The sequence below is a fragment of the Anser anser genome (genome assembly GCF_964211835.1).
Source record: "Anser anser genome assembly, chromosome: 12".
Taxonomy (NCBI): Eukaryota; Metazoa; Chordata; class Aves; order Anseriformes; family Anatidae; genus Anser; species Anser anser.
The window spans coordinates 1,538,821-1,560,671 of NC_139733.1; the positions used below are offsets into that span (position 1 = coordinate 1,538,821).

The 21,851-nt window shown below is 39.3% G+C and overlaps 2 protein-coding genes and 1 long non-coding RNA gene across 10 annotated transcripts in view; 2 read left to right on the forward strand and 1 right to left on the reverse strand.

The window, feature by feature from the left end:
• The window catches only part of IL17RD (interleukin 17 receptor D), a 55,081-nt gene extending 50,891 nt beyond the window's left edge, over positions 1-4,190 (forward strand). For all 4 annotated transcript variants that reach the window (XM_083795690.1, XM_083795689.1, XM_083795691.1 and 1 more), the window contains exon 13: positions 259-4,190. In XM_083795690.1, coding sequence (XP_083651816.1) covers positions 259-374 — 116 coding nt within the window. In that variant the 3' untranslated portion in view covers positions 375-4,190. The remainder of the gene's footprint in view (positions 1-258) is intronic.
• Positions 3,928-9,815, reverse strand: LOC310880218. The gene is made up of 2 exons (XR_014571550.1): positions 9,703-9,815; positions 3,928-7,861 (listed from the first exon to the last, which is right to left on the reverse strand). It is a non-coding gene; the product is annotated as an uncharacterized lncRNA (long non-coding RNA).
• The window catches only part of ARHGEF3 (Rho guanine nucleotide exchange factor 3), a 130,761-nt gene continuing 116,855 nt past the window's right edge, over positions 7,946-21,851 (forward strand). Inside the window, exons 1-2 of one of the 5 annotated variants that reach the window (XM_083795675.1) lie at positions 10,183-10,309; positions 10,731-11,010. Coding sequence is in view for 3 of the 5 variants with exons in the window: in XM_083795672.1 (XP_083651798.1) it covers positions 9,723-10,309 (587 nt within the window). In the remaining 2 variants the exon portion in view is untranslated. Of the gene's footprint in view, positions 10,315-10,730; positions 11,011-19,057; positions 19,150-21,851 lie in introns of those variants that run through there. The other 4 variants (XM_083795672.1, XM_083795671.1, XM_083795674.1 and 1 more) reach the window with 4 other exon arrangements.

Below are 21,851 nucleotides of genomic sequence, written 5' to 3' on the forward strand. Positions count from 1 at the left end.
AGGTCCATTCACTAATAAGGCCTTCTCCAAGAAGCCCTGCCTGAGGAGAAAGTTTGTATTAATTCTTTAGATAAGGAGTTACTGAGCACAATAGTTCAGCCTCATAATTGAGGCATTATGATCCGGCAAGGTTCCTAAGTTTTCTTTGCATTTTTTCTAAAATGTTGAATGAATGCAAAGTCAGTGTTTGAAGTAATAAACCTTTTTCTTTTTCTTTTTTTTTTTCCTTTTTTTTCCTTTTTTTAAAATCTTTTATAGGGGAAGAAGAACCTCCTGTAATCACTTCTGCAAAGTTCTTAGTGCCTGGAATATGTAAAGCAGAACTTCATTGCCATATCCATACTGATGAACTGCAGGCAATTGCCCCTTTGTAATACATCACAACATTGCTATGCATTGCCACTTTAACAGCCTCTGTTTGTGCTTTAACCACCACACTGTTCCAGCACTAAATCTACTTGAAGGAACAAATACTCCCTGAAGATGACCAGCTATTTGTAAGGGATTTTTATGGCCAGTAAACTTGAACCTGTTGGACTTAATATTAAGTTTTTCATGATTTGAAAAACGCAGCAGGAAAAAAACACTTCAGAATTATTCCTATTACTAATTTACATTTCATGATATTACACTGTTTACAGGTGTCATTATCAAGTGACTTTTTTTTTTTTTTTTCTAAACATAATCTTACAGCTGGGCATAAAATGGTTTGGAACATTAAGTCTTAGTAAATCTTGTGGTCCAGCATCCCCCTCTATCTTTAAGGGCTGACATTTGATGGTAGGAGTGTTGTAGTGAATGAGAGCAGGATTTTTTCAGAAGGAAGATGAAAAAACAAAGGTGAGATCAAGAAATTCTTCATCAGGAGAAATCCTTTTCTCTTAAAAATAATTGAACTCCTATCCTCATAGTCTCTTCTCTCTTTCCCAAATGTTAACGTGTCTCAGTACTTATTTTCAGATGAACATGTCTCTCTGTTCTGTGTGATTCTCCTACGTTTTCTCCATGATCTGGATATGGTGACGCACAAATAGTACCATTTTGAGTCTGAAGTATCGTTTTTGTAACAGATACAAATATAAATTCTGCATATGCTGAGTGATACCATGGAAACTATGTTTCCTGTTTTCTTCCTGGAAGGGGTAATATAAAGAATACTTTAAAGAGATGAAGGAAGAAAGATCAAATTTTGTATTTAAGACCTCATTCTGTCTCTGTCCAACCATGTGATAAGTATGCTCTATGGGGAATGTCATATTATCCTTCAAGGACATGCTGCTACAAAATCACCAGGGGTAAAAAAAAAGTTAAAGACAAGCAGTTAGCAAACATGAATAATTGGCTTTGTGTTGAGCCAACCACTAAACAGAAGCCTATGAGTTATTTTGAAGTTTACAGTACTTATCGTTATTTAGTAATTAAGATAGTATAATATTACTAGTATTATATTTTGTTATAATACTATATTATAACAAAAGGCAAAAAATAGAACTGGTCCTGTTTATCTAAAGACATGGAGCGTGCAAGTCCTTTCTTCTGCAGTGACCATGTTATCCAAAGTATCCGTGCTATTTCCAAAGAGAAACTTTTTATCTTCTCATTAGTAAAACACATCTTTGTAACTAACTGCAAGGCTTCCAGGCACCACAATGGTAACAGCAAATAGTAAAGGACACATCCTCAGTGTGCCTGTGCTAATTTTGCTCATGGAAGTCAGAGTCTGTCTTGTTTCATTTGTCTTCATGTTCTACTAACAGGGGGTTATTTTAGGAATACATCAAGGGAGAACTCAAACACCTCAAGTATTCTCTCCATTTTGATATACAAGAATTAGACCTCATGAACTGTTACATTCTTTTACTTCTTGTAGTAGCATGAGATAGAACTACTAAAGAAGTGATTTTGGCTGAGTAGCTTTGAAGCTCTAGTTTTGTTTGTTTTGCCATCAGTTTATATCTAATTGTTTGAAGATCCAACCAGAAGACTCTTGAAATTGCTATCACAGATGTAGTAAGAAAGGTGCTATAATGGATAAAATGTAACAATTATTTGAACCTAACATTGAATTATACCATGATGACTTAACATCACAGTGTGTCAAATTTGTAGGGTCTTGTCCATTAATCCTACTGTACCTTTTTTCTGAATTTGAAAGAGCACTAACTGGAAAACTTCAAACTCACATCTAAGTAAGTTAGGTGGTTTTAAATACGTAATCAATCATCTGCACCTTCAGTTATGTTTTTGTATGCTGTGCCTTGGGCTGTACTGAAAGCAAAATATTTAATGTTTTCCCATTCTTTGAAGTTAAAAAATACCTAGATTGACCTAGGCAGAATAATGTGGAGGTAAATGCTCCTTCACTAGATCCATTTGTGAAAGATCTTGATTCAGTGCAATTTTAGTGGTTTTACCAGATAAAGTGTTTGGATTGATGAAATAAATGTAGAGAGGTTACAGATGATGTGTGCTGAAGAGGTGCTGTGCATAGAAGTGCCAAAGCTGCAATACATAAGGAGGAGCCAATTTCTTAGCAATTGAATAGTGAGGGTAATGCTGCTGTCCCCTGTGGAAAGTCTTAGCTTAACGTACTGTTATTTTATGCTAGGCTAAAGACTGGGAAGATTCTGTGGTTCTTTTAAATTTAGTGTTAATGGAATTATTTTTTCATTTCATTCTTGAAAATGGACAAAAGCAACTGCACAAAGGATCAGTTGTTACTAATGTTTTTCCTTATGTTCCTTCAAAATTTGCTGTACAATCCTGCAAATCTTAATTGTTTTGTAATTATAAAGGGTCTATGCAGAGGCCAATCAAATTGTTGTAGGTGGGAAAAAAAGAATTCCTTTTTAGAGTAAGGTAGAAACAGCGTATTATATGACCTTGGAAGAAAGAGAATATACTTAACTGAAAATTTATGGTAGAACACGCCCATGCTTAAAAAAAATAAAAATATATATATACGCACACAGAATTGAAAAAAGCAATACTTGATCAGATTTAGCAATAATTTTTTATAAAGTCACAGTATTTTATAAAATCAGAAAAATATTATGTATGTTGACATACTAGAAGGACATAGTATTGAATTTGCAAGAATTCTGTATTTTCCCTCCAATGCGAATAACAGCAAAAATCCTTGTAAACTTTTTTTAAAAACAAATATGTTAATACACATATTAGAGATTAGCTTACTACTATTTTCAAGCATTAGTAAACAATATTAATGGTGAAAGAATCCCCTTAATTACTACTAGACCTGAATGTGTGAACATTGGATGTTTTAAAATGTCTTTTTTGGGAGGGTGGATAAAACATTGGCAAGCTAAAGGTTCAAGATATAACTATGTTCAATACTTTGATAAATAGTTATTGTTATAATTTGTCCCTGTACATAAACACAACTGTTGAAAATAGAATGTAGTCGATACTTGGAGAAATAAAATTTTATGATACTATAATTTAGGAGGTAAATATCAGAATAAAACATTTTTTGTTCATTTTCTTTCATTTGGCTTTTCTTAGTAATATAAGAAGACTTAGCTTGACTTAGCAGTTGTTTTATCCAATTATGCAATTATGCACACCATGCAAATAAACAGACTCTAACCACTATTCACACTCCACGTCTAGAAGTTAAACAGATATTTTGATGGGTGTTTAATATAGTCTGTAAGAACTGTAAGACTTTACAACTGTAAGAGTGTTTAATATAGTCAATCAACTGTAAGAAGCAGTAATTGTCTAAAAGTTCTGTATTGGATAGACTGGGCCTGATTTTTTTTTTTAAATAAAACTGCCTGAATATGAATTTATATAATTATTTTCACTATGTCCTCGAAGGTCTTCTAGCAGCACATGGTTCTGCATGTCAAGTGAAACGTATCCACATCGACTACAAAGCTATAATGAACTGAATTGGGTTAATTTTGTCAAAGAAGATAATTATCTAAGATTTATGTGCTTTTTTTTTCTCTTCACATCTGAATGGATTTCGAAGAACTGTTCCAGTCAATGAATCATGCAAACTGTATTTTCAGGGATAAGCCCTGAAACCACTCATATTCCGTATGTTGATCAGGTAAATGAAGGTTTTTATAATGGACTCTTGGTCTGGCGCAATCAAACTTAAAAACTAGAAATATCTGTAATGAGTCTGTAAAACTGTTATTAAAGAATTGAACTGCTTATTTTCCGTTCAGGTTGCATACACATTACTGTCTTGAACTGGTTTTTATTTTTGGATTTACGGGATGGTGTTTAAAAATATTTTAGCTTTCATCTTCACTGGGTCTCCAAATTGTTAATTCTGCTCGTATCAGTACATAAATCAGAGACATTCTGAAGTGTCAATATGTACAATAATAGTTGCATTTATAATTCAAAAAAAGAATTTAAAGTTACTTGTCTGTATCTGAACAGGGATTCTTCAAGGTGTATTATTCATATTCTACAGTCCTAATCTCACTATGATATAGATGCTTGGAGTCCTATACACATGGGAATTTGTGGTTGAAGCAAAATGGAAAGAAGGCACTGCTTTAGTTCTTATGTCTTCAGTTTAAAACATGAGAACCCTCAGAATGCTTTCTGATGTATGGGAGCTGTTGGCCAAAATTCTTCCACTTTGAGGATGTGGAAAGATATTCATTGATATGGGAATGTGCATATGGATAATACATCTCAGGAAACATTTAGAACTTCTCTTTTTTCTTTTATTTTACATTTTAAAACATTTAAATATGGTGGTGACTGGATAGTGAAGTCTCCCACCAAAATAAAAACTAAATCTTTGTTATGTGAGTTATGGTGATAAAATGTGCATTGCACACAACATGTGCGTTCGAATTATAAATGGTCAGACCTGAATTATTTCTAAAAGGTCAGAAGTTAAAAGCTGTGCTATCGATCAGCTCAAGGACTTTTTCCCTCAGTCTTCTATAAATTATTTTACTTGCTAGCATTATCTGTTGCTGTTTCCCAGACCCATAAAAAACAGAACAATGGTCAGTGTATATCATTTATAACAGGATATAATTTCACTCTTTATTCTGTTAGAACAGATTTAATAAAGTCTGATCTACCTATAATGTTAACTTTTATGGGCAGTTACACTGTTGACAATGATTTCATATTTATAGCAGTCCGTGGAAATAGCAGGAATTATCTTACTGTTCACAAAAAGCAAGGAAGAGGAAATGTTCTTTCCTTAGTATCAAATGGTAGCTAAATGACCAGAAAATGAAATGCTTGGCCATACCTACCTCAGTGCTAAAAGCTCAGTTCCGTGAGATTTGGGTGTTTTATTCCAGTGCAGACACTTTGGGACAGCTGGGAGTTTGAAAACATTAATGTGAAAATGATAATATATATAAAGTTTATATCTAATTATAAACAACTGCAAGAAGAAATTAACATCTGAAGAATGTTCTTCATCAATTAATATAAAGACTTCATTTTAATGGTATGGATATGTAACATTCAAGACTGATTTACCACAGAAATCCTACTACCCTTTTTTCCAGGCTCTGCTGGTAGGTTGACAGGCCTTGACAATAGATGGAGGATTGAAGTAGTGAGAGTGAGCACATGGAATGTCGTCCTGTTGGGCTGCTGCCTTACCTGGAATTCTAACTATTTAGTCACTACACTAAAAAGGTCTGTTTGAAGAGAGACAGTCTTGTTGATTATACAAGTCAGGTAAATTTATTGCCTAATATTGTATAATTTGTGGTTTTTCTCCACAGGGGAAGTAATGCACCTGTGGTATCACTTACTTGTAAGCAGTATAACACGTGCACTCTCCCTGTGCAAGTTGTGTACTAACTCTTTGATTGTAAACCAACATCGAATTGTTCATGCAGCTTGCTCTTAACTCCTGTAATAGCCACCCGTATTTATGATGAGATTTTATTCAACCAAAAGTATTTGACAATTAATAATCATAATATAATTTCCTGCAGAACATAACTTCTCTTACTAATAGAATGCAATTATACAGAGGGCATTGGAGACTGATAGTGTTATTCCCATCTTGGAATAAAGCAACCTTTGAGACTTTGCTCTGCCTTTTGCTGGAATAAGGGCTATAACAAACAACTGCAGATGGGTTGTTCTTTATTACCTTTGTCAGTCCCCTAAAAATACAGATAAAAAATAAAAATACAAGTCACTCCTTTCATGGCAGTGAACATTTACTTCTAATCCAGTTACAGAGGACTAAATTTGTCAGAAGACTGGATACCTGGCACAGCAAAAAGGTAAATTAAACACCTAGCGAAAAGACTTGTTAATTTGCTACATTGACACAAAAGAAAATTCTTCTTCAAGGAAAAAGACCCCAACAAGATTTTACATCTGTGCAGCTACAGAGGGTCCACCACATTTTCACTGCAGCTAGCTCCTGGCTGCTGAAAGTAATGTACAGTGCAAATTGCTGAACAATATTCATGATACAAAAATCTTTTTCAGTAGCATTTTCTAAGCCTTTTATGAATGCTGTGGTTGCACCCCTTTTTAATAGTGCTTTATTTCTCGGATGATTCAACCAGTTTCAGTGTGTCTGATTATGAAATCAGATACTAAGAATGTGAGTGGGACACATCAGAGGAGTTGTTTGGTGTGTCACAAGATAGATTTTTTTCCTCACAAGTGCACAACTAGGGATGCAAATGCCATAAGCAAGTGTTGTTATCTTCATTTTACATGAGAAATAGATAGTAACTAGACAGAAAATAGATCTGCTTCAGAACAGGTGAGGCTGGTGTCAGCTGAAGACAGAATAAAGGGATCAATGTCTTAGTGTTGAGCCATAATGCTGCTTCTTTCAACAGCCTGCAGCCAGTCAGTGTATTTGGCTAGATATATTATTGCAGCTTTTGCCATTTTGCAATAATCCACATGATAAAACAGTCAACAGGGCACTGTTTGATGCCCTAGCCAAGTTCTGTGCCTGCCGTACAGCAAGTCATCTGCTGGTGGAACATGGTGGGAACCAGAGGGCTGCACAGGAGAGGTGCAGCAGGAACTGCAAGAGGAGGAGCAGATTCCCTACCTCTGCCCCACATCTGTGGGTTTTATTTCCTCTACAATATCCCACAGAGGCTTCTGGGGGTGAGTTAGGGGCAGCCTTTTGATCTAAAATGGATTCTGCAGGGGCCTGTTTCAGCCCCACAGCACTCCTTGGTACTCCTCTTCTTCCAGAAGTATATTGTTTGATGCAAGCCTGGTTTGCAGAAATAACTCTTGTCATTTTGATGAAAATCAGGAGTGATTTCATTGCTGTCAGTTACATCATCCCGATTTCAAAATAATTAGAAGTGAGAATTAGCGGTAGGCCTCCTTGTCTTTAGTAATGCCTGATACAGGGAACGTTCCCATAAAAGTTGTTAGTCATCAACAGAAAGGAAACCACCTACTCTCTGTTGCAGCTTTGGCAAATGTGCCAAGGTGTGATTTAGGTGTTAGGAAGGAAACCACCATCTCTTTGCAGGATAATAGTTGGACAATGCACAGCTACTGAGGGTGGAGTGAGAATAATAGTTACAGTGAATCAGGAAAGCAGAGCAGGATTCTCATTTCTACACTCAACTGTCTTTGCTTAGTTTGCCTTTATACCTGAGAAATACATTTATCTGAAAATTCCTTAAGTTGGCTTGTTAAAAACAAAGATTATTTTTAAGTATAACTGATAAATATTGCTGTATTTTAGAATAAGGTTTTGGACTGAAGTGATAATTCACTTCAGCGATAAGTGACATTTAACACATTCAGGATTTTGCATACTGAAGAAAATTTCACATTCATTAAGATTTAAAAAGGCTAAACCAACAGCTGGGAGTTGCATTATAGAGTTCATCATCTTAAAAAAAAAAAAAAGAGGAATTACAAATTAGTAACTACTAAAAAGTGCTAAATCCCCCTATACAGCGTTTTTTAGCTTATCTGACTGAGTAGGTTCCACTATGTTACGCAATTATAGAATTTACATTAGCCAATCCTTCACTCACTGTGTACCTAAGTGGAAATTTTGAGGACAGATAGACTAGAAGCTAAAGGTCTCTAAACAGAGCATCTCTTCCCATTTCCTGAGGATGAATACCAAATAAAGCTATAAAACTATCTCCTTCCTTTACAGGCATGGTAAGTCCTGAATAAAAAAAATGGACAGGCACACACTGCCCATTACAGTGCTGCTTTTGTAACGAGCACTACCAAAGTAGGGATGGGATGTTTGCTTTCTAGTTTTCTTGGCATCTGCCAGGATGAAGGCTCAGTGTTTCAGGAACCCATCGCAGACCACCTGACCTAAGCAGCCTCAGAGATTGCTCCATTCCCGTGATCATGTTGATACTGCTGGGAGGCCAGATGTCGCCCATAACATAGTGTTGATTAAAACATAATTCCCCAGGTAATTAACAATGCCATGGGCATAGAGAAGTGCCAGGTCCCCATATACCTGACTAGTTTATGTGAATTGCTGCTTTAGGAGTGAGAAAAAAAGAAGGAATTGCAAAGAATAATTGTTTTTAAATGGTTGATGGTAGCATAGATGAGAAAATAGGCATAGCATTAGCTCTGACACTCAGACAGTGGTCTTACAAAGCTGAGTCAACATGAGCTATGTGTAGTTTATCTCATAATGGCTGTGATTTTTTTTGTCTGTTAAAGGTAAAGGAGAAATTAAGTTCGGTCATTTATTTAGAAGATGCACTAAATTTCTCTAACAAGTAACAAAAAAACAAGTAACAAAACAGCCTGTGTTAAGAAGTATCAAAATATTTGTCAGAGTGACATTCTGTTAAAGAATACTCTGGTATCTTGATGGTTGTTTTCCACTTGAATTGTCTGTAGTTTCAAAAGTGTATTTCATAGCACCTTAAGAACCAACTTCTTTAAATATGACTTTGATTTCCACCTTTGATTCCAAAGTGTTTTTATACTGTTTAAAGTGGAGTTCAGACATTACTTTAGTATCCCAAACTGAAGAAATCTAATGGAACTTAAGGCATTTACTTAAAAATAAACTAGGTCTGATGTCCATATCTTTATGTCCACATAACTAGCCTTACACCATGTTTCTAGCCTCAGCCATTCAAAACAACTGAAAGATTAACTCTCACTGCAGAAGGTTAGGTTCAAAATGGAAAACTTAACCATAGTTCGACCCAGTTAATTATTCTAAAACATTTCAGGTGCCTCTGGGCTACAAAATGTGATGAGCTATTTTTTTTAATCATTTTTTTCCATTGGCTGCTTTACGTTGGCAATACTGGTGCTGATAAAGACCTAGCATCTACATTTCGTTTTAATTTGCATGTATTAATCATAGAATTACAGAATCATTAAGGTTGGAAAAGACCTCCAAGATCATCTGGTCCAACCGTCCCCCTACCACCACTGTCCCCCAACAAACCATGTCCCTAAACACCAGGTCCAGCCTTTCCTTGAAAAGCCCCAGGTGATGCCACCACCTCCCTAGGCAACCCGCCCCAATGCCTGACTGCTCTTTCTGAGAATAAATGTCTCCTCATTTCCAAACTAAACCTCCCCTGACGCAACTAAGTGATGTAATTGTCACTATTTATTATTTACTGTTATACTGAAGTAGTGCCTATAGAGTCTTGTCATTCAAAGCAACTTTACCAGGCAGAGTACAAACACAGAGCAGAAAGGTAGTCCCTGATGTAAAGAGGTCATTACCTGATTGTTTCTATCTTTAGATGCATTCTTATTCTATTTTGGGATCGGTAGGGACTTCTGGTGTATTTTATTTGATACTCCTTCTTTCATCCGAATCAGACCCCCCCGTTTACATCTGCAAATTAGGTGTCTCCTCCTCTCCCAGGCTGCCGGGACCTAATCCCCGTCACTTGCCGGCGGTTCTCGGCGCGGAGCTGTTCCAGCTCGCCTTTTTTGGTCGCTCTGCCCCCGGAGCGTTCGGAGCCCCGAGGGGGCGGTGGATGCCGCGCTCCCAAACCCGGCCCAGCAGCGCCCCTCGCTCCCTCGGGCCTGCCCCGGCCCGGCAGGCGGCGGAGGGTCGAGGGGGGCGAAGCCCCAGGCCGAGGCGGCTGCTGAGGCGGCACCGCGGCGAGGTGGCGGGGAGGAGCGGAAGGGCGGGGCGCACAAACGAGAAGCGGCTGGGCCGGGGGGAAGGCGGGGAGCGGGGCCGAGCCGAGCTCGGGGACTCTGGCGTCTCCTCCCTGACAGCCGCCGGCGCCCTCTGTCGCCCCCCGCCGGCGTCTTGTCAGCCGGGGCTGCCACCGGGTCAAGCAGCTCCAGGAGCCGAGGAGGAGCCCAAGGGTGCCCGGTGAGGTGCGGTGCGGTGCTGTGGGGTGCTGTCCCCGTGTGTCAGCGCTCTGCTTGGCGGGCGGGGAGGCGGCTGCTGCCTGTCAGGGCTCTGGGGCTGGTCACAGAGGTTGCGTTGTGCCCGCGGGGGGACCGGGACGCTTCGCCGCCTCCTCCATCTTCTCATGCCCTCCTCGCTGCTGCTCTTGATAGTCCCCCGAGGAGAGGGAGACGGGGGGATCCCTCACCGGTGGGCTGGGGCGGGCGGGACCTGAGGGACCCGCGGCCGCCCGGAGCCCCGTGAGGGGCCCTGAGGGGGCGGCAGCGGGGTGAGGGGCGCCAGCGGCCGTTGGAGGCAGCGGGCGCTCGGGTCGCTTCCTCCCGGGGCTCAGCGGCCGTTTTAGCCGTACTTAGTTTTTCAAAGATTTTTGTTACTCGTTTAGGGCCGGTTACACGAGTGTCAGTCCAAAAGGAAAGCTCCCAGGAGGAAGGGGCAGAGTCCCAGGTGCCTCTCGCCTGCTTTGAGAAGCGCAGCTGCTGTTACAAGCGAGTCATTCCCTCAGCTCTTAGCCCTGGTCCCTAGCAGGGGGCTCCGCTCCTTGTCGGTTTCCAGCCCAGCCCTCAGCCCAGCTCAGCGGGAGGAAGTGGTCGGGATCCGTGGGCGGCAGAACGGGGGAAAAACCGGCACCGAGCGCCTTTACCTGCGGCCACGGCAGATTTGGGGTACGTGGCGAGGGGGGACAGCATCCTCTGAGAGGGCACGGGTACCTAGCTGAGAGGGGACAGAGGAGGGCTTGGAGGGCTGTGTTGTTGATAACGCCCTGGGGTAGCTCCTGGCCGCCTCCCGTGTCACAGTGCTCACGTTTTGCCTGTCCTGCTCACCAGAGCGTGTGGTTCCCCAAGGAACCTGTTATATTCTCAGGAGAAATCTAGCTTTGCTAACTGATTCCTTTGTTTTTCTTCACGGCTCTTAGATCCTGCGCGTGTGTGTAAACGCTGATGCATATCTTGTCAGTGTTTGCGTACATACACTGATCTGATTTAAATATAAATCTTGGCCTTTAGTACCTTGTGTGTCACGCTTCTTTCTAGTGAAAGGGTGGAGGAAACTCCTCCATCCCCAACTGCTTGTTACGGGATTAATTCAGTTAAATACCCATTTCTGCAGTGCGTACAGAAGTCTGACGAGTGCAACAAGTTGCGAGATGGACACTGTATTTGTACAGAACTTGAATTCAATGCAGGAGAAGCCATGGGGTTTGGAAACAAACAGAGTTAAGGCATTTGCTGCAGAATAGAGGGTTTTGGAGGTGAGGGAGTGTGTGAAGCAGCTGCCCCAGGGTACGTGAAGTGAGGGAATGCACAGGATTATCTTTGGCTCGTCGGGCTGTGGATTTAGCTTTTCTATCTAAAATGTTTATACATATGACTTCTTAGCTGTTCAGTAAATACTTATTACCCATTTTTTACTAAACAAAATACTGTTTTGAACAGCAATCCCTTTTAATTTCCTGTCATAATCATGCCAATCAGTTAGCAGTGTGACAGGGCCTCGTGACCCATGGAGACACTGTAACATTCAGTATCATTCCCTGCACATTTCTCGGACCTCCGCTCTGCTTTGAATAGTGCAGTTCTTCTTCCCGGGACTGCTTTTGTGCAGACAGTTGTTCTGGAGAGATTCCAAGCTGTTGGGAGTCTTCTGTGTGCACGATCTGGAGGTGTATTGTGTGGAGTTGTTTCCAGCAAGTGCCCAGCCATACCATGTGTCCTTAAATAAAAGTCTGTTTTGTTTTCCTGTTTGGGAATTGAAGCGAGCGATACCTGCTCCTGTTCAGGAGTTTGTCTGTAATTCTTAATATTGATACGGGAGATGTATTTTCTCATTTAAGATTTTATCTGTTAAATCTGTTGCTTTAGATGTTAAAGACAGTTAACCTAATCCCTTAAATTCTGTGTATGCTGGAGTATTATTCGTACATCTTCAGTATTTCAAGCATTGCAAGGTTACCTAGGTTTTGTAGATAGGTTGTGTACTTTTAGAAGGTATTCAAGTACTTAATTTGCAAAAGCCTGGACAGAGCAGCACTACATTGAAATAAAAGGTGGAAACATGAAAATACTTGAGCTTGCTGTACAAAGAAAAGTCTTAAATGCAAACACCAAATTTTCATACTTATTCGCTAGGAAAATGTTATCTCCATATATCTAATATTTTCTATGTCCTGTAAGTCCCTTTGATTCTTTACTAAATTGTGCCTTTCAGCTTGTAAGGGTGTGTTGTCCAAGTCGTATGATATTTGAAATAAACAAGTGGCTGTGGCACAAATCTCTAAAAGCATGTAGAACTACTCTAGTGTAGTAGGTAAGTAACTGGAAAATAAAGGACTCACTAAATATACTGCAGTAACCTATGGTAGACAAACACCATGCTTTTTTATGGATTATGATAGCTGCTGTTCTGAAATAAGTAGCTATATAGCATGGAGCTGTGGCAGCTTCAACACACAAATTTAACACAGAGGGTGTAAAAACAAGCAAAAAATGTTTTCCCATCTACCATCAACCAGGGTTGAACATGAAGCGATTTGCTGACAATTATGGAAATGTCAGCAGAGATCAGCTTGCAGGTGCTCAACCCTGTATGGAACCCAGCCACAAAAACAAGCAGTTAGTGTGCTAGTGGATCAGGCTGTTAATATCTAAACACAGGTACATGCATATTTATTTATCATGTGCTTGATGAGTAGCCTAAGGATTCCAAAGCTGAGTAAGCATGCTACCAGAGGTCTGTGAGCTGCTTCAAGGTGCTTTGTGTCCCATACAGGCCACTGCTGGGAGGGGTACTTAAAGGCACGGCCAGTAGTGACATCCAGCTGCCCCTTCACAAAAATCTGTTTAAATTGGACAAGAAGCAGAAGCTTTATGTTTTTTCAAGTAAAAGAGAGGGTTTTTTTTTTAATTTTATTTTTTATTTTCATGTCAAACTATTACATATACAAACAGAAATAGTAACTTTATGTGAATGGACAGGTGCCCTATACTGTTACTGATTTTGCTTTCTACCTAGGATTAACAATCCTCACAGTGTTACAGTTCTCCTTGTCACACTGCAGGTGTAATCAGTGTGTGGTACAGCTTGTATTCAAAAAGATTTACTGGCTTTTATACCACTGAAGCTTGCATAAACTTGGAAAGTTGGCAGGCGTTATCTTGTGTGCTTTCTGTAGAGAAAGAACAGCTGCCGTGCTGGTATCATCTCTCAAATATCTTAGTTGTTGAATTAATGAAAGCTGTACTTCTATTTATTTTAAACACTTCTGCATTTTTCCGAGATAAATTTTTAGGATTATAACTAGGAGAAGAGTATGCCCATTGCACTATCTGCACTGTATCAGGAATCCTATTTATTTAATTTTAAATATTACAGTGTGTCCAGGTAGTGTTCTCCCAGAAGGTTCTGTCTTGACTGTCACCTTTGTTTTGGAGAAGATGGCAAAGCCCAACCATTTGGACAGTGCATGTTTTGGGGGTGACTGACAGCTTTTTCTAGTACATGGCCTTAACTGATGGATCCAGATACTCTATAGCTGGGAGAGGTAAGAGGCGTACATGAATTGCAGTCCAGCACCAAAAGCTGCCACGTTTGTGTGATACAGCCTCTGATGGCTGTATCCTAAACCTGGTATCACCTTGTAGATGGCAAGGTTCTTGTCTGAGTATGAGCCTTGAAATACTTCGCCTACCAAAATAGTTACTGTCAAAATTAGCTTATTGTTGATGCTCCACAGATAAATAATGAATATCATAGAACAAATTATTTCAAGCAAGTTGATTGGTATTTGGAGAGAGAATCTTGCAAGCTCTCCCATGTAGGTTTGGATTCCAGGTGTGCTTAGCAATTGCAGATGAAAATCTTCTAAAGACTGAGGAGGTAATTTTAGAGCAATACAGCTTCTGTTGGCCATTCAAGTCTGTTAAGTAGTCTAGAAAAATAAATGCAGAAACAACTTGACAAACTTAAATGCAATGAAACTGCAGTAATTTTGAATTAAATAACCATGATTATTAAGATAATAGGCTGAACAGATGATAATTTTAATGTCGATGAGAAAATCTGATGCCTGTTCCAGGCAGATAGATTTTTGAACCTGCTACAGTTCCCTGGCAATGATAGTTTTGATAAAGGGGAAAATGGGTTGTGCTTGTATCAGCTGTTGTAGAATTTTTCTTAGTTTTCATTTATTTTCAATTATTTATTTATTTTTTTAATTGGGGGAAGCTGAAATATACTGAAAGGAAGAGAAGAATGTGAAAAAGTGTAGCAGGAGTTGCATTACTTTTATACTAGACTACTGCATACTGATTTTTTCCTTTTTTTTTGAACTTGTAATTGGCATGAAAAATACTTTACTTAAATGCAAATTTCAGATAACTTTTTTTTTTTTTTAATATAAGAAATTGTCCCTTAAATTTGTTTAGCTTCGCACAGAGCTTGCTTTCAAATTCAGAAGTTTGAGGTGGATAGAGTTAAATTAATCTCAGAAATTGCTAGCAGTATGAGTCACTCAATTGGGAACATAAATACTCCTAATCTTTGGAAAGAACTTTTCAAAATTGTTTTGCTTCATAGTGTCAACTGCAAAACACAAAGCAGTATGTTTAGCGTAAAAGTAGTTAGATTTGTATTTGAAATCAGAGTGTATGAACAAAATCAGTGTAACTTTTTTTCCCGCTTTTTTCTTTGCAAACTGGCTAAAGGCTAGCGATAAATCTGCAATAGAAGCTGGATTATGATTACTGTGTTGTTTTGTTTGTTTGCTTTGTTGAAAAGAAATAAAAGCTTGGAGAGGGGAAAAGTGTAAAGTGTAAAATGGTTAGCACTGGAGAATTATTCTTGCACGCTGATGGGATGGATAGGTTGTTTTGTTTACTGTCTGGTGCTGAAGCCAGGTACTTTGGAAATATTAGGAACATCTGGATCTTTTGGTCCAGAGAAAAACAGATTTATCTCAGAATGACATAAGTAATCAGTGTCACATATCAGTGACACGTAATTCCTTGATATGTTTGTTGACTAGAATACAGCACTTAGTGTTTTGTGTATTCTTCTAAACAGTACTTTTAACTTTGTGTGCGCCTTCTGCATTTTAAACACTCTGTGTAAAATGTTCTGCTCAAGTATCTGCTAGCATTTCCTAATGTTAGCTTTTTCCTAATCATATAAGAGAGGTTTGGCTGTGTGTTACTAAGACACTAAGCACTGGAACACTAAATAATTCCTTTTCTTTATTGATACAGCAATCAGCTACCATCCCTAGAAGTGACAACAGAGCCCCAAACATTCCCCCTTTCCCCCTGTGCTGCTAAAATTTCTCAATTGAAACCACTAAAAGACTCAAAGCTCCTGATAGCTTTGTAGATCAGGCAGTGCAGGTGAGTCCTTGCTCTTCTGTTCTTTATCCCACTGAAAGACACTGTTACAAAATCTGCTGATATGCAGAATAAATTAAACCGGTAGTCTGAATTATGGTAAATTTCTCCATGTGCTTTCCTTGAAGGTGATCGGAGATGATTTGTACCATAATCGGTTGTTTTTCTTTTCTTTTGGCTTGTTTTGGGGAAAAGAGCTAAACGTTGGTAAAATAAAAGGCTAGAGAATAGTGTCTCACAGAAGGTTATATTTCTCCAGCATAGAGCACTATTCCATGTCAATGCTCTGGCTTCAGCCTGATATGAATTTGTATTTGCGTGACTGTTGTCTTTTACCTTTCATCTACTTTGTGCTGAGAATAAATATAACATTTATGCTATTTCCAAAGTAAACATTACCTTTTGTGTAAGACTGGATAGACCATCTCCATGCCTATAGCAGGTGGGTATATAAGGGCGAAGGAGCCAAGCTTGATACTTGCTGTGAGTCAAAGAATAATGATATTATGTTAAAACTTCTTTTCTATGATTTTGGAGAATTCTGATGGAATCGCCAATTATAGAGTGAAGAGTTACATGCCATGCATGTAGTTCTCTGAACTACTTCCACCACATATTTTAATCTTCCACATATACATATGCTTGTTTAAAGCACTTATATAAAGTACTTAGATAAAAACTTACCTGCTCTTCTGAAAACAGTATTTAATGAGATGTCTCAAGGAGAGTAATAAAAACCTTTTCAAAAATATGTGTTTAAAAAGGACCTCCAAAACCTCATTCTTCAGTGCATCACGTGCATTTTTGAATGACTTAAAGATGATAAGTACTGACATACAATGCGTTCACTGAGGTCAAAATTTACTTGAAATAACCATAGTGTGTGTTAAAGAAACTTTATGGTATGCCAGGCTTGGCCTGAAGTGGTTATGCAATGTGAAGGTTCTCAGTACTGCCTGCTACTTGGAGTTGTAATCAGGAGAAATATTCTTTAAGTGCTTCTTGAGTTCTCACTGATTTTACTGGAGTATGTGTTAGTGGTAGAAAGATGTTTGGCAATTGCAATATCTGAGAACATCAGAAAAACAATTTGGATAAAAGATTGTTTTGGTTCTTGTTGTTAAGCAGTTAAACAATGAAGTTCATTTTAAAGTTTAATTTTGGCCTTCAACAAGCTATTTGCCTAAGGCAGCCTCCTGGATAGCAGCTGAGTGCTATCAAGATGTGATAATATGTGCCTGGAAATGTGACTTCGCAGAAAACAATGCAAGAGTAAATGTGCTTGTTACAGGAAATTAGACTTCTGCGCAGCTTGTAAGGAATTGGAACATCAGCTCTTTAAAATTAAAGATGCTATGATACTATGATGCTATGGTAGTGTTTTTACTGCCGCCTTTTTCATTAAAAGGAATAATTACTGTTTCTGCACTGAGAAGTCTTAGGTATCAGTAAAACTTTCTTCAGAGTTTTTCTCAACCAAGTATTACAAGATACAATGTCAACAATGCAAAGTATTTTGGTGAAGGTGAGGAGCTGTGTGAACATGTTTTATCAGAATACTTTGGTTAGTTTTACTTTAACTGTTGTGAATAGCAGTTGAATGATACTTTAATTTTTAACTACCACTTCTGTAGTGTCTTACTTGTCCAGAGATACAAGTAGGGAATGAAGGGAAAGACAAAAAAGACTTTTGGTTGTGGTCACAGATATACTTTGTAACAAAAGCAAAAAAAGAAAATGGTCTTTGTGTAGGGGAATGGGATTAGAAAGATTGGCTAATATTTTCCTCATTTTGCTACATAGAAATTACAGGTTGCTTTGAGCCCATGGGGTGAGGGGGCTTCAACTCCTTTTTTGAATCTTTTCATCTTTTCTGCTCAAATGGTCCTGAAGTGGTGGTCTTTGTAGGTGTCTGGAAGCTTGAGTGTTGTGCTATACTAGATCCTTTTTTGGCCACATAAGGAAAATGCAAAACTTCCAGAATAAAATTTAAACATAAATGTAAAAATATATTTAAATATAATACTTTTCAGTTCTTGAGCCAATGGCTCACCGCTACTAGGCTTTTCTCTAAAATTATGTGTCATAAGAATCTACTATGAGGCAGATGGACTGCAAATGCATCAGACCTTCAAAGCTGGCGTTTTCAATGAAAATGCTTTTTTTTGTGGACATAGCTCCTAAGAGAAGTTGTGGGTGCATGCTTCCTTCTGGTAGCCTGGCATAGTCACAGAAGAGTAGCTATGCTAAATTTCTGGTGTCTCTTCAAAAGCAGCATGGATGTTTCTTCAAGGCTGTTGCCTCAAAAAGATAGTGACAGTAGTGTTAAACATAGCCGCTATAAATAAAGTCTGTGACATTGTTTTCCTATGTTTTTGTCCTGGAGCTGCCTTTTGCCCACTTTCTCCTGTGAAAGCAGAGCATGATCTCTTGAGCAACACCTAATTCGAGTGCGTGCATCTTATCTAGAACAGTCAAGGCTCAGTATGCAAACAGAGGGTGAGGAACAGAATATGTTTTAAGCAGTCTCTTAAACTGATATTTACTGACTTGCCTTGGCATCTGTCTTGAAGCTCTTAAGAGGAAAGATGATAGATTTATTTTCCTCCTTCAAGTTTCATCATGTACAGTGCCTATGTCATAAAGTTCAAGTACAAACAAGATTTGGATGGTGATATAGAACGAAGCACCTGTGAATAGTCTATATTTTATTTTTTCCTGAACTTTGTTCCTTTGTTTCTTGAGTTGTTTCATTTTTTAAGATGTTGCTATTACTGGATGTTCGTTTTTGGACATAGTTTTAATATTCTGGCTGAAAAATAAACCAGCATATTCCAAACAAAATTGTATTTTGCCAGTTTTATCTTTAATTTTGCTTGGTTCACTTTAGATATTCTTAGTGCTTGAAAAAATGTATCCCCCTCTCCATCCTAAAATAGAAAAGATAGTTTTTATTTTAGAAATAATTATTTATTCTGAAGGAAGAGGCGAAGAACTGTTTGTGGCACAACAGTGAGTTGGGATAGAATCTGCAGGCTGAGAATTTTTCATAGAAATGACTTCCAAGTAAGAGAAGTAGTGGTGATATTTGATATCCATGGCCTTGGAAATTGTAGATAGATACCAATTTTCCATTTGTCATTTAGAACCTAAGAATCTTCTGGTATTTTGACAAGGCCATAAAACTTGTCAGTGATGTGGGTATCAGCTGCTTAATTACCTGTCTCTCCTGGTAAAGAGCAAACTAGGACCTGCGTAGACCTGTCTTTGGGAAGAGGCTGACTTGAGTATCCCTGATGGTTTTCCAGAAGCTTGTCTGACTCACTGCTGGCCAGCCTCAGGAGTGGGAGTGATGGATGTCATGCGCTGGTGGCAGCGTGAGCAAGTGCCTGATCCCAAGGCTGTGAGAAGCCCTTCCATTTCTGAAGGGTAGGATTGGAAAGCTGAACAGACAGAAGTCATTCAAGATGCTGGGAGTTTGTGCTACAACAGGCAGGGATTATGTTGTGGGCATTGCAGGAGCATTGTTTGTTCTTTGGAGTGGGTGGGAAGTTGAAGGGATGCTTTGTGGTACCTGCTCCCATCTTGCAGAAGCGTGCTGCTGCAGCGCAGGGCTGAGAGAGGGCCAGGCATACTGGAGGTTCCCATCCTCATTTCTGTTAGTGCCAGCTGAGGAAGGATGTTTGACTGCTGCTATATGGGCTGGCTGCTACACCCACCTCCTCTGTGTGTTTAAGTCAGGAGCACATTTGGGTAGCACTTCGTTGTGTGACTGGGCCAACCTATCCTACTACTGGAAACTGAGCAGTGGAGGCTGTAAGAGCAGGAGCTGTGTATGACTCGTGGTATCCAGTTTGTCAGAAAGCCCACTGTTTTATCCAGCATATAGGTATCTCTCTGGAGGTTGTGGATGAGACCTTGCTATTCAAATGAATAGATGCTGGCCTCTTGCTGCCCTCCTCTTATGTTACAGAAAACACCAGAAGCAGATTTTTGTTAGATCCCGAGGCTGTGGACGTGAAGGAGTATGATGTTAGTGACAATTTCAGAGACTAGACTGGGAATGTCAGGGAGCTGAGCAGTTTGACAAGATGTATTCCGCTCTATATTACTTCAGCTCATTTTCTTTGTGGAACGTAAGCGAACAGAAACTGTGTTTATGGCATGTGTCATTTATTTTCTGTTAGGTAAGCGTCAGCCCTTATTATCAATTGTTCAGAGGAAAACTTTGTAACATGGTAACTGGTATCATTTTTTCTGTCCTCTGCTGTTGCTCTAGTTTCAGCATGGGAATCTCAGTGCAGTTCTGTCTGGAGTGTTTTCTTCAGTGTTTCTTCTGGTGGGGAGGGGAGTGATGAATACTTTTTTAGTCATAGATTAAACAATCTGTACTCTAATAGTACCGTACTAGTTCATAAGCAAACAGTAGATTTATTTATTGTTTTTCTTCTGGAATGGCAACCTTGTGGTTTTGTAACTTCATTCTTTTGGGTTGCAACTTTGTGAATTAATAGGCTACTTTTAACTTTCCTTTGAACCTTCAATCCTAGTAGTCTGAGTGACTGTAAGAGGAGGTAAAACCCTTGCTTGTGCAACTGTTGTGATCACTGAAACATCTGGGCTTTCCCAAGGTAGAGCAGAAATTGGCTGTAATTTGCCTTGTTGGGAAATTGCTCCCTGAAATAGGGGACTTTGCAGAAGATGTCTGGACTCCTTCATTGTTCCTTCAAAATATCTGTAAGAACATCTCCCCTCCTCCTGCATTACTGCACACTGAAGAGGCAAGCAATAATTTAATATTAAACACCTGCTGCTGAGCCACTTCTAGCAGTATTACATTTCTGATTTTTTTTTTTTTTGAGTTTATCTCAGTGATCCAGCTGCAGAATAAGGAGTGAATTTGAGGTCAGGCACTGATCCAAGACAAGGCCAGTGGCTACCAGGCTCTGTTCTTGCCCTCGCAGAGTCGAGGCTTTCATTGTCTTCCCTTTCAGAATAGTTTTCCGATCTTTGAAACAAGATCTCAGGAAACAAATTTGCTCAGAAACTGCCTGTGCAGAATTTATATCCCTTTCTAGTACAAGGGATGTAAAAGATGCAAACCGGAGCTGTTGTCTCGTCAGTCCATTTGTTGTTCCTCAGAGTGGCAGTGCTGCCTGCTCTGCTGACTGTGAATGGGAGGTAAAAAGAGGACACTGAGTCCTGTCAGGGCTGAATTTACATTGCTGCTTTTTGGGACCTCTTTCTGAGAAACATGCTTGCTAGGGCTACTTATACAGCCCTGCTTGGCCATGATTTTGGATCCAAGGTTGGCATTCTCTTCACAGGAGTTGTTCTGTGAAACTGGGCCTCACCTGCCCACCAGTGACAGGCTGCAGGCCTTGCAGTCGGCTCCAGTTGCTGCCCACGGCTCTCAGGGCTGACCGTGACCCTGGTTCTGCAAAGCTTTAAACAGCTCCTCAATGTTTCTTTATACCTTCCTGCAAAAAGTGAGGGGTTATTATCTTAGCAAGCATAGCCTCTTTTCTGGTTATGTTCTAGTAGATTAGTATATAGGTGGGCCTGTTCTCTGGTAATGCATTGCGGTTTTGGGTTGATCGTAATAGAAACCAGGCATGAGTCTGATTAGGAATCTCAAGATCAGGAAGATTGCTTTTGATCTGGTGGCTGTTTGTTTTCTTTGTTTTAAAATTAAAAAAAAAAAAAAAGTGTAAGACATTTCATGTTAGCAGTGTTTCAATGTGAAATTAACTTGCCTTATCTAGAGATCTGGTTTGTTCTTATCATGCGAGTCATTTGCTGGAAGCATGTTTGGCCATACAGACCTTTTAGAAGCACTATAGCTTGGGGATTGCTATTGCCAGGATTGCACTGTCTGTGCTGTTTGTGAGAATGACTTCAGCCCTGAGTGAATTGTGTTTTTCTGCAAATCTGTGAAGTATGATCTTAAATTACTAGAATATAAATTGTAAGTTATTAAAATATGCTGAAAAGATCTTTAAATATCAGAAGTCGAAATTTTCTCTCTAGCGTTGCGTGGATCCTTCCACAGCAACACCAGCCCTGAGTGCTGCTCTGAATTAACATAACTGACACTATGCATAGCCCTGGATAGGGGCTTGCTGACATCA